This window comes from Aspergillus fischeri, genomic scaffold (genome assembly GCF_000149645.3).
Source record: "Aspergillus fischeri NRRL 181 1099437636264 genomic scaffold, whole genome shotgun sequence".
NCBI lineage: Eukaryota > Fungi > Ascomycota > Eurotiomycetes > Eurotiales > Aspergillaceae > Aspergillus > Aspergillus fischeri.
The window spans coordinates 410,973-437,623 of NW_001509762.1; the positions used below are offsets into that span (position 1 = coordinate 410,973).

Genomic DNA, 26,651 nt, shown 5'->3' on the forward strand with positions numbered 1-26,651 from the left:
GATCTACTCAGATTACCAGGCCCGCAAGCAGTACATTTCCCTGTGGTCTTGCCAGCAGGTTACTGGGCTATCGGATGAATCCAAATATTGTCTGCTAAACGCCATCATCATTCCCAAGCACAAAAGTAAAGTAGTATCTAAAAGTACAGTTTGTATAGTGCCAAGTGCAAAGTCACGTTGGAGAGATGCGAATATCCACAGCCCAATCCATCGCCGATTCCTACATACCGTCGAACACGCTCTTCATCTAAGCCTGCTTCTCTTTGAATTGACCGCTCGTCAGCACATCCTTCTTGCCAGGGATGTGCTTCTCATCGGGCATAACATGGTCGCGGCTCAGATCCAACTCGCCATGCCAGACACGATCAGGCCATCTCTCCGCAAAGCGAGCATCGTGGATATCAGACCAGAGGATCTTGACACCGTTGTCTCCCAGGAGCTCCGCATCCTCATTAGGGTCCTGGATCGAGTAGTCGACCTCCGGTGTGCTCAGGGTCTGCGCGAAAGCAGCCACACGCTCAGCCTGCTCGGCAGACTTCTCGTGCTCCTTCTTCCTCGCCTCCCTTCTCCGTCTCCGAGCAGCTGGAGTCAGATATCCCCTCTTGCCATCCGCAAACCCATTCGCGATCTCATCCTCCTGGATGGAGAGCACGGCCGCGATATCCGCAACGCTGGTAGCCTTTTGATCCATTACTACGCGGGCCCGGTCTTTCTTCTCCATCAGCCAGCCGACCTTATCGGCGTATTTCTCGTCGAATTTTTTCGCTTCTTCCGGGTTGCGGGGCCGCTTCTGGGCGAGGAATTGTTCGGTGATGGTGATCATTTCGCGGGGCGGAGCGAGCTGGCGCTGCATGGAGAATTCGCGGAGGAGGTGGTAGGCTCGCAGACCGATCTTGGAGTCGGTAAAGTGCACTGAGTAGTAGGGCACCCACATGTCTTTTCGAAGGGTTGCGGGAACAGTCTTTTTGCCGTGGTAGATGAGTTGGCGGAGGACATTGTTTTTCTACATTTGCACGAAAGATATTAGAAGGACGAACTGTGACGGATAGACGATGATAGTACGCACCTCCAGATATCTTGTCAATGAGTATACCACCTGGTTAGTGCGGATGTTGTGGTAGACAAAGATATTCTTGCCGTGGGTGATGGCATTGAGCGCCTTTCTTAACCGCACTCCCTCCTTCCACTGATGTGTCTTGAAGGCATTCGAGTTTTGTTCCCGAGGCTTTCCCTGAATAACACTGTGGTTTTCGATCGGTGGACGACGGACGACATTCCAGGTTCCGATCTTAGTCGGGTCCAGGATCTTCTGGAAAGGTTTGGCGAACGACTGAGAGGAGGCCATTGCGGCCGGAAACACCGCTCGGCGGACCTAAATGAAACTGAGGTGTAGATTAGAATCAATAGAGTGAATTCACTCTAGCGCATTGCGACTCGAGACTGTGGCGTGTGTAGTGGTTGATCTGGCTTCGTGATGGGAGCTGCACGGTGTCCGGGCAGTGAGGAAAGTGTCGGGTGGATCAATTTTTGTTGGAACAGAATGGGCGAATCGTCGCCAGCAACGGGACCTCCGCAGCGTCACTAATGCTCGGGGAACAGCATGATCATCATCATCTTCATTCTTCTAGTTGAGAATCAGCGCAAAAGTCGTCGCAACAGATATTTTCTCAAGTTACGTTGACGAAACCATTATCCAGGTGCTCACTAGAATGATATGATCGGACGAATACAACCCTCGCACCGCTATAGCTGAGTCCTCGACCGCCCGCAATGTCGCGAACAGCGAACACTTCGAATGGGCTGGACAAGGACGAGGCTGGCACTCGCCGCGAAAGGCCGTGGTTGTTTCCTTCGGTATTTGAAACATTTCGTTATGAAGTGTTTCTGTAAACGCTGCTGACGCATTGACTTTAGAACCGCAAGCTCCGACATTTACAGGGCATTTCGATCCGCAACCTCGTCATCACGCCCCCCTTGAGCAGGCCTCGTGGGAAGACCATTGACGATGAGGAGATCCCCAATTCTCTGCAATCTCCTTCCAAACTCCTAGCTCAAAGCGCAAGCCGGCCCTTGCCGCAGTCACGATCTTTTGCCGACCTCAAGACCGTGCCCACTACATCGGACAACCGTGACGATGCCGAGCAGCAATCTGCATGGCGACTACGGAGGAGAAGCATGCTACCGTGGAATGACCCTAATCCACAGATGAGACAGATCAAGTTGGAGGATATTACGAAGACCAGGATGGCAGATACGTGGTTCTCCATTCATTGCGGCGACATCGATACTCCTGTCTATGTGAGCGAAGTTGTAGAGAATGCTACGAATCCCAGCTTCAAGGCCTTTGATCTGAATGTTTGCGGGCCGAAAGTCTCCCGCGCGGATTGCCTTACTCTCAAGCTCTGGGCGAAAGCAACGACCATGAAGGGGTATGTGTTGCTGGTCGAACTGCAATTGTGTCTGCAGTCACTGCAGTTTCTTGGCAAATCGTTGGATAGCTTCCACCAACCCTTGCCCTCGAACTCCATCCTTTTCCATCTGACAGACGGTGTGTATACTAACCTAACTGGTATTCCATCCTCCAACACCTTGATACCTTCGGGCGCGTCAAAACTCTCAGCTGGGGTCGTTTTGCCAACGTCTTCCTACGATGCCCTGATGCGCTTGGCGAATTTGGACGAATGCATTCAAGACGCGCTCGCCACGAGAGAGAAACTGGAGTCGCAGATTAGTGCGATCCTAGAAAAGAACCATCACGCCATGACTCTCACAAGTGACGTCTCGCGCGCCCAAGATAAGTTTGCTCTGACCAAGCATGCCGTTGCAGCGGGGAAAAAACAGCTCCGCGCAACATGGAAGCGCAAAGAGGAACTTATTGCCAGTATCAAAGCTCGAAGAGAAGCCATGGAGCGTGGAAGGTATAGTCAGGAAAAGGCTCGCAGTCATTTACCAGACGCTCAGCAGAAATTGGCCTCCTGCTCTCAGGTGCTGAAACAAAATACCGAAGAGACCAAAGGTCAAATTCGTCGCATTGCCGAAGACTTGCTTGCGATTTACCCCATCGAGCCGATTCCCGACAAGCCGCTGGCATTTACTATCGCCGGCCTTGCCCTTCCAAACTCGAATTTCGGAGACATTGATCGGGACGCCGTCGCGGCTGCACTTGGGTATACCGCGCACCTGGTTTACTTGCTTTCGTTCTACCTATCGGTTCCGATCCCATACCCGGTTAATCCGTATCTGTCGAACTCCTTGATCCAAGATCCGGTGTCCGCCTCATTACCTCAACGGACCTACCCTTTGTACCCGGTCAATGTCCAGTACCGGTTTGAATATGGAGTCTTCCTGCTGAACAAAGACATTGAGTTCCTGTTGAATAAGCTAAGCCTGCGAGCACTCGATATCCGACATACCCTCCCCAACCTGAAATATCTTTTGTACGTTCTCACCGCTGGTACCTCAGAGATCCCAGCACGCAAGTCTGGTGGGATTCGTGGTCTTTTCCAAGGACGGCTGACTCCCAGCCTGTCGCGACGGGGAAGCGAGGACAGTGTTGGCTATACCGAGTCGATCTTCCCTCGCAAAGAGGTGAGACCAAGCTCGAAATTAAATGGAGATCTCGCGTCAGACAAGGCCAAACAAACAAGCCCACACTTTACTAGCACCGCAACCTCCTATCAAGTGGCTTAGAAAATCATGCCGTCTGTTGCCGAATAATGCCTCATTAGGTACTCTCGAAGAGTACGATGTTTGTCTTGTCTTGTCGACGGTTGGCCATTCATCTATCCATGTACCCGTCTCTTATCTGTCACTTTTCCCATTCGTGCGATGGTCCCCATTTTCCACTTGATTCGTTACGTACTTGGTAGACGCCATGATGCAACCTTCTATCTTCTTCCACGGATTCTAGAAATCCATCACCAGGTCATATCCTTGGCGTATTACTGTTGGATTGTCGTGCCTGGCCGCTTCAGTGCTAGCAAGGAGATTTTGTTCCAATGGGTGGACGCCATCTTCGCTGTTATCTGTACTTTAATTAGGAAGAACAGGGAATCTGGGCGCTTCGCCCTGATTAGCCCGGAGTCTGATACCTTAGCATTATTATTGATAACAGATATCCCTCTAAGCCTCTCCCGACTGGTGAACCACAGGATACGAGGAACTTGGAACGAACGAGAGGGCACGGAAGGTTCCATTAGAACGCTTCTCTGCCTAGAGTCCAAGGAAATAATTTATCTGCTCTCCATTTTATCCTCTGCGCCGTCTTTTTGTCCCCTGTTTTACCCCGCATTTTTTCGTGACCCAGCGAATTCTGGCTTTAGCGAGGTTAATGGCATTCTCCATCATCTCATAATCCGCCCTTTTGTCTTCCATTTCATCATCGCAGAACTTTTTATCCATTTTTTCGTCGATAGTGGGACAAATTGCATTGCCTACACGTGCTTTACATCGAGGAAAAAGGATGGATCCCTCGAGTCCTTAAAAAGTCGCCGGAGAAGTGTGATAACTGATAAACGGCCGCAAACCCCACCGCTTTCTGGCGGCCCCTTCGCTTTGCATCGGCATACCCCAAATCCACCATAATCCACTTCCCTCTGTTGTGCCGGCAGAAGGCGGCTATACACGATCATGATGGCTGCCAGCAATACACAGCAAGAGAACGGAATTTATGCGCAGAACGGCCAAGGGCAAAAGTCGCCGTCGCCTCAACCCCAGCATCGTCGCGGTTATCAAGCCTGCGACCCTTGCCGCAAGCGCAAGGTCAAATGTGACCTTGGCAGTGAGTTCTATCCTATATCTTGGTCATACAATCTGCACGGCAATTAGGAAGCGCGCAGTTAGAAAGAAAGAAAAGAGCTAACTCCATCGTCGCAGGTGTCGATAACCCGCGTCCCCCTCCGTGTGTACGATGCCGTCGCGAAAGCAAACGATGCGAGTTCTCCGCGACCAGGCGCAAGCGGAAACCCTCCGAGATCGAAGACAGCGTCGATGGGGTTCTCCTCCGTGACAAGCGGATGATGGTCGCAGACGCGGCTCCCAACGGTTCTTCGCCGGATGGGTCTTACAACGCACGACCGGAGCCGACATCGCTTGATGGTGACAGCCTGCATTCGCGACAGAAGTGGTCCGAGGGACCTCCTGTAGCACCTAATCAAATACCACACGCCGATGCCGGTCAACGATACGGCACTAATCAACCTGCATCCTCTACTTCGCAATTCCAGGATGCGAGACCCGCGCGCCCTCCCATGTGGCCGCTCGGGGAGCGCCCTGGGATGAGTTTCGGTCTTGAGGGGAGCCAGCCCATGATGAATCGCACCGCCGTCGAGCTGTTGTCGCCTGCGATCAGTAATAGTCACGATGCTCTGCACTTACTGTCCGAAGCGGCAGGACGGACGGAGGATCTCAATCGGCAGAGCCTCGAGAATCGATACGCCGCGCGGCGGTCGGTTTCGTCCTTCAATTCTCCGATGTCTCCTATGACACAGGCCGGGACTCCTAGAAGCGGAGGCAGTTCCTTTCCGCGAGCGCCTCGGTCCGGTACCGTGCCCGTGGGTAACTTCTATAATACGGGAGGATCGGGTTCCGTGGATCACACAAATTCGGATGCTCGCGATCACACTGAACCCATAGATAACTTGCAAGATCCAGGGTTCGTCGATGCGGTCAGAGCCTGGTCACGTCTGCGGTTTGTTCGAGCAGGTTGGCTAACCGTTGAGGAATCCATGGCATACGTGGCATAGTAAGGGCTCAACTTTCTTGTCTTGTCCTTTGGATGTTTTTATTCTGACAGATTATAGCTATTACGAACATCTTGCTCCGTTGAGCCCTATCGTCATTCCTGACTTTTCACAGCCTTCGACTCATCGCACCCTTCTCACTGATGAGCCTGTACTGGCTGTCACTATTCTTACGACCGCATCACGGCATATGAAACCCAAGGGTGATGGGGCATATACCCGGTCATTCTACATTCATGATCGACTCTGGTCTTATCTTCGGGGAATGATTGAGCGTCTTTTTTGGGGCCAAGAGAAGTTTGGCGGAAACGGCATTGGAATCAGCAAGCCTCGGTCATTTGACCTGGCCCCGAGCGCAGCCAAAGTGAGTCTCAAAGGAAACTTGAGATCCCTGGGCAGTATCGAGGCACTTTTGATCCTCACGGACTGGCACCCCAGAAATCTGCACTTCCCCCCTGGTGATGATGAAAATACACTCTTGGACTTGGACGCGCACGCTCAAACTCGCCTTGAGAAGGATGTCGAGCATGATGGTGAGCCAACGCACCATCGGGCTTCTCAAATCTCAGGCGAGGGGAGGCTCGCCTTCCAGAAGTGGTTGGAGCCTGCTTGGCGGTCTGATCGGATGTCCTGGATGCTGTTGAGCACCGCACAAGCGCTGGCTTTTGAGCTGGGAGTCTTTGATCAGAAGAGCGAAGCGAAGACTGCGAACGACTCTCCTGCCGAACAGACACGGAAACGTCGACTCCGGCGTCTGATTCTCGTTTACATCACGCAAAGCAGCGGCCGTCTGGGAATTCCTTCTATGCTTCCATTGCCACAGTGGACTAATGACATCCAACCAACTCCTGCGTCAACTTCAAAAGGTGGTGATACAACTATTGATCGGATGCATGACTGCTGGATTGGGATCACCAAGATCATGTATCAGAGCAATCAGCTGTTGTTCGCATCTAACGAACAGACATCGGAACTGATTAGAAGTGGGCGATATCGTGACCAAATTGACCGATTTCAGCCTTTTCTACGAGAATGGCGGAATAACATCGACACGATTGACCGTAAGCACAGTGTACCGAATCTGCTCTTGACATATGCTGACTGTTTAGTCGCGCCTGCCATGCGGCACATCTTGATGATTGAATACGAATATACCCGTAAGTGGCTTCTTATTTTGATTTTAGAATGTAACGTCCTAACCTTCAGCAGGCGTTTATGTTAATTCGTTAGCTCTGCAAGCAGTCGTGGACCGGTGGACCACGATGTCCAACGAGGCTGCCCAGGCTCAAAGCGGAAGACCGGGCTCTGGTCCCTCGTCGAACAATTGGTTTCATATGCTCATGGAGCTGTATCGTGTCAACGAGCAATACATTCAGGAAGTTGTCGACGCGTCGCGTCGGATTTTGCAAACTGTACTGGATGATCTGGTTCCTGGCGATCACCTCAAGCACGCTCCTGTGCGGACATGCTTCCGGATTCTGTCTGGCATGATCTTCATCCTCAAGGTAGGTCTCCGTCATTTTCTGTGTGTATGGCAAACCTGACTGACGGTCGCAGACATTCACCCTTGGAGCGAAAGAGGATGATGTACGTGTATCTCTGGACCTTCAGGATCGAACGGTGGAAGCGTTGAGGACATGTGTCGTCGACGATGTCCACCTGAGTCACGCCATTGCTCGGCTGGTGGAAATGCTTACGACCAGCATTCGCACAAGATTCCTGCGATTTGCACCGTTGGACCGAGGTGTTGATGGTGACGGCCAAGATCGCACGTCTGCACCAGTCTCCAGGCACCAGTCACCGCGTCCTCGCGATGGCGCCCAAGGCCGCCGGGATGGATCGAACCATGCATGGACACCGAGCCACAGCGCAGCACAGAATATTGGCTACGTTGATGGCAATAATCCGACGAGTACCACAATGGGATCAGTGCATGATCCGCTCGCAGCCATCCCAGCGCAGCCGATCAATTCTTCGAATATTAATGTCTCATTCATGCCTCCACCGCCGTCGGTGTACCATAATTACTATGAACCGCACACATCGCCTCCCACCGGAGGGATGGAAGGATCGAACGTTCCTTCGCAATCAATGAATGATAATTCCGGCACCTCCGGCGGACTTCCGGACTGGTTCGCGCTTCCGCTCGATCATTTCTTCAACAGCTCGACGGCCGTTGTTGATCACGGCCTCGGAGGAACAGGGCCAATGGTAGGCGAGTTTGACATGCTTGAAGTCCTGCTCAACGAGCAATATGACGGCACTGGCGACGGCCTCGATTCAGGAGGGCGCGAGGGGCTTCCGTCCCAGTTCCTGCAGTCTTAGCTGATCCCATTTCCGACAATAATGACGAATGCTTATCATGCTTATCATGCTTAATCTGACGGTGGCGCTGTTGCCAAAAGTTCAATTGAGCTACACCCGTGATTTCCTTTTTTTGTATTTTACCTCGGCCACGAGTCCTACACTTTACCCTGCCAGGCGCCAAGCACTGTGATCATGCTTAGCGTATCCGTGGCTTGTTCCTATATATGCTTGTCTTAGGATGGTTTCTTGGTAACTAGAAGGTGACCTTCACGGGGTTGCATTGTTGCATTCCATTTCTGAAGTTGTCCCTCAGTGGGACTCTCGACAAAGTCTTGTATAGTGTATGAGGAAGGGTTATCTGACAGCTTGGCGGTTTCAAGATATTTTCATGTGTCATTGTATGTTTCTATGCGGGAGTTTCAAATGTCAACACCCCAGCCAGACCCTTGGACACGAGCTTAAATAATGACCTTCTAGAACCGTAGAACGAGACACGCGCGATTCCCTGGTATGCACTCTGAATGTTTCGGTGTCGCACAGTCATTTATGCAGTGTGATGATGATCCCTCACCTCTCTGTCTACAATCAGACTGCCGGGTATTATCTATTGTCTACTCAATATTGTAGTTATTATTATTCTCTGACGGTGGAGATGTCACCTCGCATATACGTGCCGCAGGGTGGCTTTTCTCTTGTGCAGCAGAAGCAGACTCCATACTCCATCCGAAGTGCCCGAAGAGCTCAAACTGCCGATCACGAAGGAAATGGACTCCGCCATCCCCGGCCAGAACTGCGGAAATTTGTAGGGATAATGGCATTAATAGACCTCTGCGGGTATTTCCTTGTCTTATTGTAAAGTGCTCTAGACCAATGATGTTGAAAGCCGCAGCTTGTAGGGATGGTAACGGCGATATCACTATGAGATCTGAGGACGTATTCACCGTATAGGTATATCCAACACCAGATGAAGATAGCCTTGCGATTTGACCCTGCAGGGCAGTCAATAATGATCTGCCCCGATGAACGATTCATTTTAGTCATCCTATGCTCCAGAGTCTCTTTCTCTTCGCTTATCTCTGAAGATCAACAACCACAGGCTGCAAGCTGATGAATGTCCCAACATTCAAGCACCGGTATTCGCTCGGACTCCGACCCTTTCAATTTGGGATTTGGTGAGTGAGAACCGAATCGAAGCTTCTGAATGGCTGAAGTCCTCGGGTTGTGGACGGGACCTCGGAGGGTCTAACTGAAAACTGAATAAGAAAAATAATGAGAGCTGGGGTGTGAGTGGATGGTGAAAGTCTCGAAGTGACATCGCGCCCCTGTTAGTCTCCGCAGGTGGATTGGTGTGTCGCTTGGCGTTAGGGGATGAGAGAACAAAGTCGTCTAAGGATTCATAGTCTGGAGTAGTTTTGTAAGGTTGACATGTGAGTGACCATACTGATATCCGATGAGGGATCAATATACTCATAGAAGGATGATATACGGAGTACAATGGCCGAAGGATCAAAGAGATAAGGGATGATCATGGGATCTTCGGGGGCCAAGGCAGTAAGGCAGTAAGGCAGGGCTCATCGCTTTACCTTAGTCTCCATCGTTCATCTTCGACCAGCACGTTCTACGGCGTAGGCATCTCAATTCCTGTGAATCTCGAAATGTATCACCATCCATGTGATATAGTGAATCCATCCAATAGACGTTGCAATCGTCCTGCTGAGACCCTGGTCTCTCATCATCCTCTGACTTCTCTCATGCTTCCATCGTCAGGGGCTGCATCGGACTCCGGTCAAGCCCAGATGACCCTGATTAAATTTCTCTGTTGGTTTATGCAGTTAATCTACTATGAGTACAATGCACTTCGCATACTCGGCTCCTAAGATTGGTTCAGTACCGTGAGTCCTGTGCTCCCCACTCTTCACTCTCCACTGAAGACACTATCACCATCAATGACGATCTTCAGCTCATAACGAATGAGATTGTTTTTCTGACTTGTCCAGATAGCTTAATGCCTGAGCAGCCGGCGTTGTCCGTCCAATCCAGCCGTGCAGCGGGACAAGAGAAGCCAGAAGGACAAGAGAAATCTTGTCCTCTCTTGTGCTCTCTTGTCCTAAACAAGCAACATGCAACTTTGCCGTAGCATTCAACGTGACCGCGCTAGCCTCCTGGATGATGGGTACTCCAGCTGATTTGCTTCGTTCGCCCCGCTACGCTATCTAGAACCGACAATCGCGGCCAGGGTGCCGTTCCATCTTTCTCTTGGCCTAGCCAGGTGGGTGTGACAATTCGTCTTCCAGCCCTGGACAACGGGATACATGTCCCTGAATCTTGTAGATCTTCATCGCGGACTTCCTGGATAAGAGATATGGCGTGAAGGCTTAGGTGAAACTTGCTCCTCCTGAACCCAGAGCGGTCCGTCAGTAGCTGCTATCTCTCCTAGGCCCATGGAGGACAAAAAAATCTATATAAAGGAGGCATGTTCACCAGCTGTTGACCGAATCTCATCCTCATTCTCGTTCAGAAAGAGTTTGAGATCGTCTCCTACCTTCTTTCGTTGATACTTCCCACGGTCCAGAAGTCCGTTGCTTCATCAAGATGGTCGTCTTTAGCAAAGTCACCGCTGTCGTCGTCGGTCTCTCGACCATTGTGTCTGCTGTCCCTGTGGTTCAGCCGCGCAAGGGCTTCACTATCAACCAAGTGGCCAGGCCAGTGACCAACAAGAAGACCGTCAATCTTCCAGCTGTCTATGCCAATGCTTTGACTAAGTACGGCGGCACTGTCCCCGACAGTGTCAAGGCGGCTGCAAGCTCCGGCAGCGCTGTTACTACCCCCGAGCAATATGACTCGGAATACCTGACTCCCGTCAAAGTCGGTGGAACAACCCTGAACTTGGACTTTGACACTGGCTCTGCAGATCTGTAAGCGCATCTTCTCCTTCTTTCTTGAATTGAATTCACTAACTGTTGTAGCTGGGTCTTCTCCTCCGAGCTTTCGGCTTCCGAGTCTAGCGGCCATGCTATCTACAAGCCATCCGCCAATGCCCAAAAGCTGAATGGCTACACCTGGAAGATCCAATATGGTGATGGTAGCGGTGCCAGCGGTGACGTCTACAAGGATACCGTCACTGTGGGTGGTGTCACTGCTCAGAGCCAGGCTGTGGAGGCTGCCAGCCAAATCAGCTCTCAATTCGTGCAGGATAAGGACAACGATGGTCTGCTGGGTCTGGCATTTAGCTCCCTCAACACCGGTGAGTTTCTGTCAAGATTTCCAGCTTCGACCTCAGCCCACTGACTCGAATTGATGCAGTCAGTCCCCGCCCTCAGACTACTTTCTTTGACACTGTCAAGTCCCAGTTGGACTCTCCTCTCTTTGCTGTGACCTTGAAGTACCACGCTCCAGGAACCTACGACTTTGGATACATCGACAACTCCAAGTTCCAAGGGAAACTCACTTATGCCGACGTCGACAACTCCCAGGGTTTCTGGATGTTTACTGCTGATGGCTACGGTGTTGGCGACGGTGCTCCCAACTCCAACCATATCAGCGGCATTGCTGGTATGTTTTCACCGTTCCATTTCAAAACGTACCAAGCTGATCCATTTTAGACACCGGCACCACCCTCCTCCTGCTTGATGACAGCGTTGTTGCCGACTACTACCACCAGGTTTCCGGAGCCAAAAACAGCAACGAATACGGTGGTTATGTCTTCCCCTGCTCCACCAAACTTCCTTCCTTCACTACCGTCATCGGAGGCTACAACGCCGTCGTTCCCGGTGAATACATCAACTACGCCCCCGTCACTGACGGCAGCTCTACCTGCTTCGGTGGTATCCAGAGCAACTCCGGCTTAGGCTTCTCTATCTTCGGAGATGTCTTCCTCAAGAGCCAGTACGTCGTCTTCGACTCCCAAGGCCCCAGACTCGGCTTCGCCCCTCAGGCATAGATGAATATGCACGCGGTTCTTGGTCTTTGAGGCCAGCCTGGCTATATCTATAGGGTCTGTGACCGTCGAGAATTATCTCCAGTTTGTTCTTGTATATGATTTAGTTTAGAACAGCAATATGATTATGACACCAAGAGTCCTTTCTACTTTGCATTAGCAAGATGGTAACTATGCGATCTTTTCTAGATCCAATATATATGTAGCCAGAGTATGTTGTGATGTGCAGGGTGCACGTGCGGGAACTGTCTTTATCAACTGCAGGGCGTCCCATTCCCTCTGAACGGATACCTCTGAGCTTGATCACTTAAAGAATTAATATCTGAATGATTTTGGATGGTAACATGGTTGAGGTAAGAGACCAACGTCCTCTTGCATTTACTCTGTCTACTGAATTTCAAGCGACAGATCTCCTTCCTCCTCATCCAACAGTTTTTGCGTGCAAGCCCCGGCTGCAACCCGCCCCTCCATCATGCTGTGTTATCAGAATCATTCCATACGACCTTGCCGCTTATGCTGGGGATGATTTCAAGCCAGCAGATTATACGCCTCACATATCTGTCCTCGATGGAGGGTCAATGCAAGGGAGAAGAGTGAGGTAACACATATCACCTTGGACAGTCAGCCACAGTTCGCATGAACATCTATATAAAGGTTGACGGCGGTTCAATAGTCAAAATATCTTCTTCATCTGACACGTTGTGCAAATCTGATCAGAAAAAAAAAATGGTGGAAAAAGTGCTTCAATACGACAACCGGTCGTCCACGGATTACTCGACACCCGTCGTCGACTCGCTATCCGAGGATGAGCGTGAGATCGAGCCCAAACTGCGTCGCAAGCTGGATATACGAATCATGCCTGTTATTGTTCTGATATATCTCCTCAACTTCATTGACCGGTATACCGCATCCGCAGATCTATGGACGATTCAAGCTGACCCTAGCTAGGTCGAACTATACCGCTGCTCGTCTCCAGGGTCTAGAGCGCGATCTCCATCTCTCCGGCTCGGAATACCAGGTCGGGCTCTCGGTGTTCTTCGTGGGATATGTCCTCGGGCCAATTCCATCGAACCTTCTTCTGAATTATCTCGGCCGTCCGTCGGCTTATATCGGTCTCTTTGGTGTCGCCTGGGGACTCGTGACGCTCTTAACCTCGCAGGTAAAAGGCTATGGATCCCTTGCTGCTTGCAGATTTATTCTGGGTGTAGTTGGTAAGCCTAGGCTTTCTCTTCTGGGCGATTGGGGCCTGGACTGATTCCATACATGACATAGAGGCGCCCTTGTTCCCGGGTATCATGTTCTATCTTTCGGTATGTGAAGATCTCTCAAGAAGATACGGGCCGGTCTCTGACCTATGCAGAAATGGTACACGCAGAGGGAACTGGGTGTGCGAATGACCATATTCTTTTCGGCCGCGCACATTGCCAATGCCTTTGGGAGCTTGATTGCCGCGGGCATACTGAACGGTCTCGACGGTAACCGGGGCTTATCCGCCTGGCGATGGCTATATATCATCGAGGGAGCTGGTAAGCACACTTGCTCTATTGACTGAAGCACACTCACTAACCCTGACGAGTCTCCGTCTTCCTCGGCTTCATCGCCTGGTACCTACTGCCAGACTTCCCAGAGAACTGGCGTGCCTTATCCCCCGAGATGAAACACGTCGGTACGTCTCCTTCATGCATACTCTCTACATACACAATCACTGACCAACCTAACAGCCATCCGACGAATAGCCCTCCAAGCCGCTGAAAGCGACCTAGACGAAGGCAATGCCTCCTCCCAACTAACCGGCCTGAAACTCGCCTTCGCAGACCCCAAACTCTACCTCTTCGCAGGCATCTACATCTGCATGGTCGGCTCCTTCGGCTTCACCAACTTCTTCCCAACCCTCACCTCCTCCCTCGGCTACAACCACACCATCTCGCTCCTCCTCGCCGCCCCGCCCTTCATCTTCATGACCCTCTACAGCTACCTCCACAGCCTCCTCAGCGACCGCCTCCAATCCCGCTTCTGGTTCTTCATCTACCCCATCCCCATCGCCATCGCCGGCCTCCTCCTTTTCATGACCACCGACTCGCTAGCAGCGAAATACTTCGCCACCTTCCTCATGATGTTCTGTGTCTGCATGAACGGGACTACACTAAGCTGGGCCGCGAGCTCCATGCCCCGCCCCCCTGCGAAACGCGCCGTCGCGTATGCTTTCATGAACGGCGTGGGTAACACAACCGGTATCTGGACGCCGTTTACCTATCGGGACAAGGACTGGCCGCATTATCGGCTTGCGCTGGGGATTTGTATCGGGTTGCAGGCTGGGGCGGCAGTGCTGGGGACTTGGTTAAGGTTCGTCCTGGTGAGGGAGAATAAAAGGCTAGAGAGGGAGGAGAGGGAGGCAGTGCAGGGCTTGCAGGGTGGGATTGCGAGTGGGATTACGGGGTTTCGGTATATTTTGTGAATCGCGTAGGGGTTGGTTTCTGTCGTAGATGGGTGGGGGATTATAGGCGCAGCAGGCTATATACATCAAGTGGATTGGCCGTGGCATTAGCAAGACACAAAATAGATGGTTGTCACTTTAGTGGTACTTCATTCTATTTGTATGTCGGCTTTAGTACTACGATAGGGCTGGAATAGGGCACAAGTGTCAGTCGAGATCAGATCGAATCAACGCTCATCCACTGCTGGCGGATTATATGCATCTAGGTACAAATTCTATGAACGAGATATAGACATGTCCCGCTGTAGAGAAGAGCGGAGAGAATCAATCACCTGCAGATAATCTTTCTGTACGTCTCCAGGGATTGAATAGAATAAAAAATAAAACTGTCGCGTGAGAATACAAAGACAAGGCACAGCATGACCGATAAGCTGTCCGGGAATGACACAAATCAAATATCCTGGGTATCCAGAGCCCATATCTCCCAGTGTTGCAACACCTCCCACCCAACACGTCGGACCCGTCGTCTCCAGATCCGGCCATCCTTGCTGATCTGTGTCGGCAAGCACGGTTCATCCAGGCTGGCTTCCCAGTTCGTTGCCGGCTGTGCAGGCGGGGAGCTATCTTGCCGCGGACGTTTTCCGAGAAGAGACGATGGTTGACTGGTTTGAGTAGGCTCGGCTGAGAGGGGTGTACTGTTAGGGGTCGGCGTGAGAGAATCCTGTGCCAGCGAGAAGGGTCGATCACTGGCCATGACGCTCCGATCCTGTTGGCCGTTGACAACTGAACTGGTCGAGGAGGAGGTAACTGTGGGCGTCGTGGGTTGCGGCTCCGGGTCGGGAGCTGCATTGTCTGCAGGGACCGTGTAGTAATCGCCTAGTTGCCAGGCTTTGCGGCCCATGCCGATGACCTTCAGCTGGCGGAATAGATTCTGATCCGCTAGTGACTCGCTGAATTTTTCCGCAAGGATCTGATCGTCCAACTCGACTATATCGGCAAGAGTCCGTGCCGATGAAAAAGGATGTGGTTTAGACGAAGACTTGGACGAGTGCCCTGGAATGGTCTTCGCGTGTCGTGATGGTTCACATGCTGCCGAAGATGAGACTGGGCCAGTCGGAACCAGCAGACGAACAGCGACTAGATTGCGAAGGAACGGGAGTACAAGTCCCAGAGTATCCATACTGGAAAGATCTGCGGCCAAAGCCAGCTGCTCCAGTTGCGGACTGGCATGAACAAGACGAGCGATTGTGGACGCTGAGAGCGGCCAGCGAGAGGGGAGCAGAAGATGGCGTAGGGTTGCGCAGTGGTTCATAATGATGTTATTCAGGTAGATATCGCGAATGCTAGCCTGCACGCCGGTATTCGACCCCGGCGAAGCGGCAGAAGTTTCCTCGGTGGAGGCGCTCAGAGTTGAACTATTGGTGGTATGATCCAAGGACGGCGGTGTGAGTGCCGAAGACGGGAGCAATCGCCGGGGCGAGTTGACATCATCAGAAGAATCTCGCGATGCGTTGACGAAATACAACTTCTCCAGGCCAGTGAAATAAGACAGAAACTCAGCATGTCTCCTCGAGGTGGAGTCTTGCCTGAACGACTTGAAATTCACCTGACCGGGAGGCCCTGTCGGCCAGCTGCTGTCAAAAAACGTATTCAGCGACTTGGCACTCTCCGATCCGCACTCGCTGAGAAAAGTCATATCTTCGAGCGCACTCGGGTCCAGCGCAACCTTGAACTCCTCGCTGTGACGGGCGTATAGATTCTGAAGCGCCAGCTTCTTAACCTTCAACGGCTGCCTCGCAGCAATGCATTTGCGGAAGTAATCATGCAGCATAACGCTGGGCTCCTGCTCGATGCGCATCCGCGGGGACCAGTGCATCTTGAGCTCCCGCAGTTTCTTACACTTCCACAACAACGTCGAGATATCATCGGGATAGCACAGCGGGTCGATATGCGTAATCTTCAACGAGCGCAGATGAGGCATCGGCGGGATAACGATCGTCGGCCGCGGATGCCGACTCGAGGGAAATCGTATACTGAGCGAGGTGAGCTTCGGCCGCTGCGCCAGCCCCAGATACACCGTCTCGAGCATCTTCGTGCTCAGCTCCCAGCTAAAACTCTCCAGCTCCGTCATCCGATCAACGGCCGCCCGCACCGCGATGTTCAGCATCATCGATGAGTCCGGCACCCGGCCGACCCGTGCGTGTTCCTCCAGCTCATTCTCCCGCCAGTCTCCCCGCAGCGTCAGCGACCGCACCAGCGAGGCGTAGGGTCTCGTAATGACAGCGTTGAGGCCCATCGAAAAGGGGCTGGCGCTGCCGATTCCCTCCGGCTCATCCCCACGGTATCGGATTTTGTCGTAGGAGGTCAAGGTGATGTGTTTGTAGAGCTGCGGGAGGGCCATGTAATTGAGGACTCGACATGTTCGGCACAGACGGGCAATGTCGCCGGTATTGTCGAGCTTATGAAGCAAATTGAGTCAGTTTCATCACTTCCTGTCCAAATTGACACGTTCTGGAATACAAACCTGAGCTATTATGAGAGCGAGCAGATTCAACGGTAGAACTAACAGTGACGCACCATGCGGCCGCTCCGTCGTGATGCTGGCATCAAACATATTCCGATTGACGGCCGCCATGATGCGACGCCCGACGATGGAGTCGCAGCATTGACTGACGCAAGGTACGGTCCAGGACAAGAGAGCGATGCATCGAGGTCTGGCCGAAGATCGCTGCAGGTGGATGATGACAATTCGGTGGAGGCGGTGCGGGAAGCAACTTTTTCGATGTGCGCGGATCTAAGAGTTTCCGAGAGATATCTTGTGAAGCTTAATTAGGCTACACTGTTACGTTGCTATTTCATTACCACGGTGGCCTACAAAGCAATGAGAATGTCAAGCAGATCGATACATTTAAAGAGATTATGGACTTTGTTATTGTTATATGACAGAAAGATTTCAAGGGTATCTTTTACACCTAGCCTTCAGTAAACCCGCCAGTTGCTCTACCTTTCCCAAATATTCAAGTAATGTGCAATTCATAGGCGACGAGACGCTGTGCACATCGTTCCAGCTCGTAAGTAAGAAGCGACAACATATTATCGAAAGAGAAATGAAAACCGATTACCACATGGTGAATGATCCCCGACTCCTCGCTAAATCAACAGTCGAAAGGGTAATTAGAATGTAGACAGCACCCGGCCAATAAGAAAGACAACAAGTAAAGATCGCGCATGATGCCAACAGCTATCGCTCGGATTATGTGTGGTCTCGACTGGGATCACCCCCGGGACTCTGACGAGTCGGAGACCGTTGCTGATCCTGCGATGACGGTGTCGATGATGGAGGCTGCTCAGGTGGAGCGCTAATTTGACTCTCGTGTAGCGTATCAGGAGCGTCATGTCCCGCAGGTCCAGCGGTTGCCTCATCAACAGGCTGAGCGTCTCCATTGTGCGCCGTGCTCGCGGCAGCAGCTTGTTGCTGTGCATGATGATCATCAGGCACGATAAGCGCCGCTGTTTCCGGATCGTAGCGCAGTTCATAGTTGCCATTGCCGAGAATTGAGTCCCCATCGGGCATGCTCCACGGAGCGGCAGTTCGAGTCTGCGGCTGGATCACCCTCACGGGCAAATTGGAGCGGTCGGAACGAACGACACGATTGGGCGTCGGTTCCAGTATGTTTGCATCGTTTAGCCATTGCGGGGACCATGTATTCTGGCCCCGGCGTCTGGCAGGAATGACGGTCACTGGTAGGGAAGCATCTGCGTCGCGCTTGTCAGAGCCGGGCCTGATCCTGAAGTTGAATGGGAACAACTGTCCCTGTTTGCTGCATGCCGCACGCTGCCTGTCACCTTCGTCGCCATACAAATCTTCCTGCGCAGTCGAAGGATCCTCGTCTGCCTGCGCTGAGGCGACTTCCCTGGGCAGAGAGGCACGTCTCTTCTTGAAGGGATTGAGGATCGTTCGCCAACGGCCGTCCATATTGACGATCTGAGGTGACTCTTCGCGGGTCTGTTGCGCTGAAAGACGCGGCTGAGCGACGTCACCTTCTCCGTCCTCGGTTCTCATGGCCATTTCCTTCAGCTGGTCTGTCTCATATTCATCTTCCTCCTCCATATGAGGCATTACGACCGGAGGCGTCGGGCTAGACACCGGGTGGTAATGGACATTATACACGGTGCTGGCTGCACTTGTGGTATCCGCCCGACTAACTGGAGTAGTAGCCGCCGGGGGTGGTGTCGGGCGGCCAGCTCCACGACGTCGCACATCGGAACTAACTGTTTTGCGTTGTTTGTCCGGCTTGCGGTTGCCACGGGGTAGACCGACCCTTGTGCGCAGAGGTCGATGTGCCAACCCCATGACACCTCCCCATCCCGAGGACGTACCGCTTCCCCCATCCCGGTCGCCTCCACCATAGGTCTGGCGAGGCCAGTCAACTTCTTCTGATGGTGTGACTTCCAGCATTTCGTCTCCGTCGAATAACTCCCTCCCAAGAATGCCATCCTTCCTTTCGTCCCGTTCCAGTGCTTCTATTCGTTCCACCCACTCCCAAACCACAACACTCGCAGCTGCTGACCCAACCCATCGTATGTAGGTACCCCAACCGGCAATCTCTTCTTTGGCGATATCCAGAACGAAGAAAATGACAGGTATGAGAACAGCACACAAAGATAAAAGTGCGACCAAGCAGATATTCCTCATCTTCGGGTGGAAGAAGGCATATCGGTGTTTGGATAATGAATAGAAGATTACCCAGGCGGCATATAGAAGGTTGAGCGCAAGCTCAAACAGATAGCTGAGCGCGGGAATCGCATCGTCGTAGAGTCGGGGCCGCGTCGTATTGGTCTTGACAAGAAACTTATCCAGAATACTAAATATCGTGTCCAGGACAATCAACGCAAATCCGGCCCATTTGATCATAATCTTCTCCTTATGTCGCGGGAATAACCGTATCAGCGTCTGCACCTGCGCCAGCCATAGAAACGTGCTTGATATAACTCTGACCACGCGGATCTCCGTGCCATCGATGACCTCCTCGGTGAGCGCTTCGGCATCGGAATAACCGTAGTTATACTGTCGCTCAGCGACCCGGAATGAGTCCGCGGACGCGATAGTCAACGATACCGCCACCAAGATCGCAGCTACTTTTTGAAGCCACGGCCTTCCACCAACGCCGACCACCGACGAATTGCCGCTATATGATCCACTGATCATGCCATGACGCCCCAAGAAATTGGCACCGCCACCGGGACCTCCAACATAGAACGTTCGCGGTGTGATGAGTAGTATGATGACGAGGAGATAGCTCACGACGGTTGCGCAGCCGATAGCGTATAACTGCGGTGTGACGGAAGAGTAGAAGGGATCGCGGGTGTCAAGGAGGGGAGATGGCTGTCGGGTATCGGTTGGTTGACTCGTACATACGGGCTCGAAAACGGCATTTTCTGTGAGGGTGATTGCAAAGGATCGGTTAAGATAGACATAGCCTAGAAGCATGCGCAACGGACGCGACGATCAGCTAGAGTTGAGAGGGATCTAAGGCCGCTACAGTGACGCAGCGACATCGAAAAACAAGTAACTGCACAACACGGTTGAGTAATAATCATCACGTACCATCGCTAGGAAGCAGAAAGGGAGTGCAGCCTGGCGAATAAGACTTGGTGGTGGTTGTCGTTGGATTAGCCCATATTTGGCGGGGAGTTAGACGAGCATCATCCCCCATGGTCAGGCAGACTCGTGAAGACGTTCTTACGTCGTCGTCGGTTGCGAGGGATTCATAAAAGCCGGGTTATCATGCGATAAGACTGCTCTCGATGACCATTAATGCAAACGGATGGTATTTGCCTCAAACCCCCATAATGGCACTGTCCTAATAGATGTGGTCATTCGCGAAAGGTTGGGTCTCTATACCACGGTAGTAACAGACAAGTCTGGAGGCGCAAGGAGTGTCGGAATCGCCACGTGCTGTGAGAATCAGTATTCAAAGAGGATGAAGCAGGGGTAGGCAAGACAAAGTGTCAAACAAGAATGGTGGAAAAGGCTTGTTCGAGAATTGGGTTGCGGAGGAGGTGCGCATAGGTCGTATTCGCCAGGCTTCCTTAAGGAGAGACGAGGCCAAGACTTGGTGCGATCTGATGAACCATCCGCCACCGCGGTCCAGATCTCTTATAGCCATTGAACAACCGAACAGTAAGCCAACATTTAGTCTACAGCCGATGAGCAGATTTCCTCCGAAATGCGAATGATCATTTTGTGGTGTGGTAGATATTTAGTCGCTAATAGCCACGGAGCAATTTGGCCTTCAGATTCTGCACATCTAAGAGTTCCTGGACTGCTGCATCTTAGGTACAATTCGACTCAAACGTCCCATCACTCCGTACCTTTAAGAGCATTTGCATCGCAAACTCAGTAGCTCCTATATTTATTCTATTGCTTGTCGCCTGTCGATGAATCTAGAACTCCTCGTCCTGAGCTTTTTTGAGAATAGTGTTTCACAGCAGCCATGTGCATGCATGTGAGTATACTACCCGTGGTGAGTAGAGCGCCCAAGCTGCCTGATGTCAAAATTGCTGACGGCAATGGGGTGCATCCTTTTTCATGAATCTATCCGGCTGCCTGCTATATCTTTAACCGAGCAGAGTCATAAAAGTCAGAGAACAAGATAGTTAATGCCTGACTGAGTGGTCCAAGCTACCCTGACGTAACTCCAAATATGGACTATGACTGTGTCTATTACCTAGAACAGGCGATATAGAATATTCTCAAGGCTGAGTTCTTTCTGTCCTACAGGTAACTGGACGCCTATACGGAGTAATTACGGCAAAACAGTATGTGCAACCTTGAACCTTAAACTCTGAATCACCCAAATCACCACCGTTCAGCTACACGTCGTCTCCTCGGTTAAGCTAACCGCAGTGTTTTTGACTCTGAAGCTGCTAGGACGACCTTCTTTGTGAGCTTTTGTCATGAATTGATAAGCATGATGAGTTTTGGACGTGGGCCACTCGCTAAAGTGTATAAGCGTAGCTTGATACTCGGGATAGAAGGATTTCATGCAATCCTACAGGATCTACGACAGAACACCGATCTTCTACAGGGGACCAAGCATTAATGTGATTTGAAAATGTGGATCTCATCATATTCCTTGATGTCGATGCGTATATACATGGTCTGATAATTCGGCAAGATTTCGGATGCCGCTAAAACACGATCCAACGCCGGAGCCAGGGATCCCCCTCGCTCAATGCTGAAGGGTGAAGATAATGACAGAAGATGGAGAGGGGTCGAACGTAAGCCAGCCTGTAGAACGCCCCGAGAAAAGAGGGTGGCGAGGAAACGAACGTGTTTCGTCGCCCTGGCAGAGGAAAGTTTCTCTCGTCCTATCGCAGACAAGACCTCAAAGGAATCTGCTTGACTGATTGACCCGCTGCCGATTTCTGGTAAGATCTGTCAACCTCTGGCGACCTGGGCCGACATCATCTCGGCGGCTGGCCATAGGACATCTGCAAGGGCGCTGCATATGGTGATACTAGTGCCTGCCCCGTAGCCCAAGCAACTCTCTCTCGCTCTTCTTCGCGAGTTTTGAATTCCTTTTCGTCTTGTATGAGCGTGCAGCATGTACAGCATGTAGCTCGTACACAGTCAGACCCAACGTTGCCACTGATACCGTACGCTTTGCGTGTCCGTGTGTGCTGCACCGTAGCCAGCAGCCCTATTTCAAAGTCAATATCGAACCTTTACTTTCAGTATGACTGAGAAACTCACATTGACATCCGCATAGCAAAGCCATTGCCGTACACGAGCCGTTGCATGTCTCGTGGCCTAGCATGTTGGTTGGGTTCTCCTTTTTGCCTTTCATCGAAAGGCGATACTGCGTCCTCCCGTAGAGTATGCATGGACACAGGAGTCCAAGACAACATGTCCCAATGCTGGAACATTCACATAAACCATGACTCCATGTCCCACCCTTGACGACTTGGTTGGGGTGTGCGACCTGCCCCGGTTGATGATAAGACATTGGCGTAGTTGGATGTGGTGCGCTGGTCATGATCGGTGGAGGAAGGCGTGGCAGGCGAGGAGAATGCAATGGGTTCTCGTCAGGTGCAACGGTTATCTGCCGAGACTCTGAGAACTGACCTGACGCATCAGGGTCCGTCTTGACTGGACGTGGGTCGGGGCCGGCGCTGTACGAGTATGCTGGTGCAACGGTATCAAACTGCGCTTGTTGTGGCGCATCCTCTGCATAGGGAGCATAGTGCGCAGGGTGTTGCTCAATGGGCGGACTACCGGGGTAGACAGATGCAGCAGACTCATGCTGAAGTTGAGCCTTCTCATTGAACGATGGTTGAACGTCTTCTGTCGCGGTGTTTTGCTGCTGAACCGGACAAGCATCGGCTTTTGTCTCTGACTCCGGCAGTGGTACTTGTCGCTCTATCCTTTGTCGCGAAGGATTCATTTCCAACGGCGTCTCGATGAAAGAGTATCTTTGAGTTCCCGCACCAAAAGAGGTGTCCAATCGTAATTGCCGGTCCATTGTGGTAGTATACTTGCTTCGAGCGACGAACGCCTCTAATCTCCCGTACGGACCGGAAATGCTTAGTTCAGCATAAGCAACCGCTTGGCGACAACCGAAGCGCTCTTGATAGGATAAGGTTGCTGTGCGTGCGCTTCGTTCAGCCTGCTGCCGTCAGCTTCATCGCATGCATCAAAATCGCGCAGGCTCTCCACGCTCCTTGATAGAGGACACCAGGAACAACTGAATACGAATGCGAGTTCTGAAACGAGACGCAAATGCAATAGTATGATCCGGCGACATCAAATCGGGGTGGTAGAGCCATTAAGTGTGCTCCATGGAGTAACAGGCACAACTGAGTGGAGAACCAAAAGCGCTCAGAAGTACTTCGATCATGACTGCGGGGATGGATGCTTTGTCTCCAAGTGGTCAGAACTCAATGGATCTCCTGCTTTGGTATTATTATGAGAGCTTGTTGCACCAACTGCTTAGCCTGCAGCAGGCGCCATCACTTCTCACCAGTCACAGCGATCGTTGGCCAGGCGCCCGTTCGGAACGTCCTGTTGGACGGCTTCTCATCACATCACTGCCCTGTCGCTATCACACTGGATAGTGCCAAAAATGCTGTTCTACCAATGATAATGGAAGATTAGGAGCAATCTGGACGTAAGTTCACTACGCCGCAATATTGTGACAGTTTGAGGGGAAACTTCCCGTATTCGAGATCTCGGTCCTGTCGGATTTTTACGCAGAGCGAATGTGTGATTATTCTGCCTGGTTGCAGACAGAATGAGAACAAGACAGCCAATGAGAGAAAGCGAACCAGGGTGACTTGACGTTCTTGACATTCTTATTTTTGATAGGTCTTGAGGCACGGGAGAAATGTGAAAGGATATATAAGCAAGGCAACTGGCTCATACCCTCAACCTCATGTTGCAACATGCACGCACACCTTGATACTACCTTTACTTTTTAGCTGATTGAATTCCATCGCAAGCTTGGCCTTTTGTTTTCCCACCTTTTCCTGTTCGATCCCACTGAGTACCAATCAATTATCACCAAAACTATACCGGTGGTTATCATGGTATTTTATCTATTCGAAGACAGTGGTATTCTCAATCTAGAATATCTACTTTAGGTCAATATAAAGGGTAAGTACTATGTTTCCTGGCGGCTGTTATATTAGTACTATACCCTCACCGTCAAGATACCTTGAACACCATGAGGGGTCGCAAGAGCATTCTTCTTGAAGCATCTTATAAGTTAGAGGGGTACCCAAAGATTCTTGGGAGCTGATATGAGGGAAATTTCCTTGCATACAAACCGCACCAAAACAGGAGGAGCACAAACGAGCTTGTCACTCAAAGTAAACTGGTCGCTTAGGTCCGCTCCAAGGCCAGGTATGGGCAATAGACGAAGAGAGAACCATGGCAGCTCTTGGCAGAAGAGACGCCATAGGTCGAATATATTGCGCCGGCCCTGAGCGTCTACATCTCCTGTCTCTGAGCCAGCTAATGCAATTTCAGCCAGGAAGCACTACGGCCATATGTAGCACCGCAGTGATTGATCGAACGTAGTATGCTGCATCAAAGTCTTGATTACTTTCTCAACGAAGTTTCAAGAGCCCGAATGTATGGTTGCACGCGGAAGAGCTCCAGATAAGGAATACAGACATCGAGTATGATCGGCTGTTGGCTGATCGTGGCCATATGTGAGTAATATGACAGGTCACAGACGATCACTCCCGAGGATAAGTGAATCCTTCTGCATGGTTCTGTTGTTGGGAAATTCAAATGCTATGGAAAGACTTCTACCAGTCTAATAATGGAGGGCGCGTTGGGCATGAGGAGCAGCCCAATAATGTACTTCACCAGAAGGAGGAGCAAATATTCCCAGGGGATGACCTTAGCGATATCAAAGATAATACTGCGATGCTATAATGAATTTGAATTTGAGAGCAAGGATACCCTGTGTCAGAATAGCCAGCATCAGGAGCTCAGGAAAAGAGAATAGAAATGCAGATGCCTGAAAAGCGACAAACTAACGATATGACGCAAGCGAAGAAACAAGGATACTTCGATAAAACTTTTGTTTTCGTGACCGGTGAGGCTGTGATGATTTAGATCTGAAAGTAATGCGAGACATTATCCTCTCATCGACTGTTCCATCTCGACATACCACTCGGATCCTCAGGATATGAGGAGAGGAGTTTTCGGGAAGGAGGGAGAGATCCTCGTGGCCAGCAGGTTGATCACGTTTCCTATCTAATGGTTGGCGTTTCTGAGGCTGAACGTTTCCAGCATTCGCAGCTCAGTGAAAACTGGACAGTGAGGCATCCATTATTGATGCATAACATTATTTATACATACTGGGTTTTAAGAAGCAAAACATTCTTCTCGATTCGAGAGGATGAAATGGTTCAGGGATTCAGAAAGGTTGTCTCATTTCTGGATTTCAAATCTTTAGATAAGAGAGTCTATCAAACGCCAGTTTAGTGGTCAATTATCACCGACATCTGACAGTGAAGAATGCCGATCTCACCCTCGAAAGGCACGTATCTGGCTGGTAGATAGTATGGAGTACGTAAGATAAACAGTGCCTGGTACCTAGATAGGGGATATGGGAGATAATTGCCTAGCGACATACCTGAATTAAGGGCTGATGTCTACTCAGAAAATTGGCTTTGGAAATTGAGAATGAGATTGCACACTGCTTTCACCTCGTAATATTCCGTCTCTTTTCAAATTGTTTATTCACCCAGTAAAACCGCGTGGAGATCCAGAGATCTAGGTAGAAAGACGCTGGAGATGATGATTACCCCATGAGGAATAGAATGGACAAGCCACAGCTCCTTTTTCCTGGGGAAGTCCCCAATCTCAGTCATAATTCTGAACTACGACTGGGAAGACTCCGTTCTTATTGGCATGTTGGACCTGCGTTAAGAGCATCTAAACCCATCCTTAACTCTATCCTACAAAGCGTGGTTCTTAGCGTGCTGTCTCTCTTAGGTTTTACTGAACCAAGTACTCCGTACTCTGTAGTCAGATAGTAGAGACCCATCACTGATTCACTGTACTCTGAAGGTGAGACCTGTCTAGAACTCTTTACAATTACAGTGTCTGAATTATATACCAGAGAAAAAGAATAATACAGAAGAGATCGGAGGTAAAGAGAAAACTGGCCCACCATATTCACTTTTGAACTTTTTTTGTTATTTTTCTATACCATGCTACGACCAGGGTAATGATCCGCGTCCTTTTCATCCTCCATCCATCCTTTCAAATATCTAAACCCAATTGAAAGTTTCCTTTTGTTGTTTGTCCTGTCATTCTAAGGTACCTTCTTTACTATAACTAATGCTCCTCTGATTAAATCACCCTTACTGCTACCTACATACCAATAAAATCGACTAATTTCACTTCATTCCAGAGTTTGTCCGGTTGAACAACTACCTAGACTCTAATCAATAATACCACATTGATAACGACCTTCTAATTCTTCAGGTTGTCCCGTCCGACGACTTGGGCGCATTTTGCTGGCCTGTAAGATTGTTTCTCCCCGGAACGTGGCTTGGTGTTCCTTGATCTTCTCGATGATTTTCCCCTACCGCCGCCTAGCTTCTAGTTCGAACTTAGTAAGAAAACTAAAACCCGGTGACGCCAGAGAATAATCTCCCTCCTCCAAGCCTTCGCTTTCCGCCTTCGAATTGAAACACCAACCATAAT

At 50.9% G+C, this 26,651-nt stretch overlaps 8 protein-coding genes across 8 annotated transcripts, besides 1 other annotated feature; 4 read left to right on the plus strand and 4 right to left on the minus strand.

Moving 5' to 3' along the window:
- Positions 1-247: 247 nt before the first annotated feature.
- On the minus strand, positions 248-1,345 carry NFIA_073710 (mitochondrial 54S ribosomal protein mL67; the record flags this gene model as incomplete). Its single annotated transcript, XM_001259351.1, has 2 exons — positions 248-1,003; positions 1,067-1,345. The coding sequence occupies 2 exons, from the start codon at positions 1,343-1,345 to the stop codon at positions 248-250; spliced, it is 1,035 nt and encodes a 344-aa protein (XP_001259352.1).
- Positions 1,346-1,770: 425 nt separating this feature from the next.
- Positions 1,771-3,690, plus strand: NFIA_073720 (putative UV radiation resistance protein (UVRAG); the record flags this gene model as incomplete). Its single annotated transcript, XM_001259352.1, has 2 exons — positions 1,771-1,854; positions 1,915-3,690. The coding sequence occupies 2 exons, from the start codon at positions 1,771-1,773 to the stop codon at positions 3,688-3,690; spliced, it is 1,860 nt and encodes a 619-aa protein (XP_001259353.1).
- Positions 3,691-4,632: 942 nt separating this feature from the next.
- Positions 4,633-8,066, plus strand: NFIA_073730 (Zn(II)2Cys6 transcription factor domain-containing protein; the record flags this gene model as incomplete). Its single annotated transcript, XM_001259353.1, has 6 exons — positions 4,633-4,780; positions 4,876-5,743; positions 5,802-6,802; positions 6,851-6,898; positions 6,951-7,246; positions 7,299-8,066. The coding sequence occupies 6 exons, from the start codon at positions 4,633-4,635 to the stop codon at positions 8,064-8,066; spliced, it is 3,129 nt and encodes a 1,042-aa protein (XP_001259354.1).
- A 28-nt stretch (positions 8,067-8,094) lies between these two features.
- Positions 8,095-8,118: a microsatellite.
- A 2,522-nt stretch (positions 8,119-10,640) lies between these two features.
- Positions 10,641-11,988, plus strand: NFIA_073740 (pepsin-like aspartic protease; the record flags this gene model as incomplete). The annotated part of the gene is made up of 4 exons (XM_001259354.1): positions 10,641-10,963; positions 11,015-11,292; positions 11,352-11,600; positions 11,651-11,988. The coding sequence occupies 4 exons, from the start codon at positions 10,641-10,643 to the stop codon at positions 11,986-11,988; spliced, it is 1,188 nt and encodes a 395-aa protein (XP_001259355.1).
- A 723-nt stretch (positions 11,989-12,711) lies between these two features.
- On the plus strand, positions 12,712-14,440 carry NFIA_073750 (MFS transporter; the record flags this gene model as incomplete). Its single annotated transcript, XM_001259355.1, has 6 exons — positions 12,712-12,884; positions 12,934-13,196; positions 13,258-13,295; positions 13,346-13,511; positions 13,562-13,651; positions 13,707-14,440. The coding sequence occupies 6 exons, from the start codon at positions 12,712-12,714 to the stop codon at positions 14,438-14,440; spliced, it is 1,464 nt and encodes a 487-aa protein (XP_001259356.1).
- A 430-nt stretch (positions 14,441-14,870) lies between these two features.
- NFIA_073760 (uncharacterized protein) lies at positions 14,871-17,054 on the minus strand (the record flags this gene model as incomplete). The annotated part of the gene is made up of 2 exons (XM_001259356.1): positions 14,871-16,831; positions 16,997-17,054. The coding sequence occupies 2 exons, from the start codon at positions 17,052-17,054 to the stop codon at positions 14,871-14,873; spliced, it is 2,019 nt and encodes a 672-aa protein (XP_001259357.1).
- A 618-nt stretch (positions 17,055-17,672) lies between these two features.
- NFIA_073770 (PalH/RIM21 family protein) lies at positions 17,673-20,136 on the minus strand (the record flags this gene model as incomplete). Its single annotated transcript, XM_001259357.1, has 2 exons — positions 17,673-19,900; positions 20,028-20,136. The coding sequence occupies 2 exons, from the start codon at positions 20,134-20,136 to the stop codon at positions 17,673-17,675; spliced, it is 2,337 nt and encodes a 778-aa protein (XP_001259358.1).
- A 1,989-nt stretch (positions 20,137-22,125) lies between these two features.
- NFIA_073780 (DUF614 domain protein) lies at positions 22,126-22,947 on the minus strand (the record flags this gene model as incomplete). Its single annotated transcript, XM_001259358.1, has 1 exon — positions 22,126-22,947. The coding sequence occupies one exon, from the start codon at positions 22,945-22,947 to the stop codon at positions 22,126-22,128; it is 822 nt and encodes a 273-aa protein (XP_001259359.1).
- Between the last annotated feature and the right edge of the window lie 3,704 nt (positions 22,948-26,651).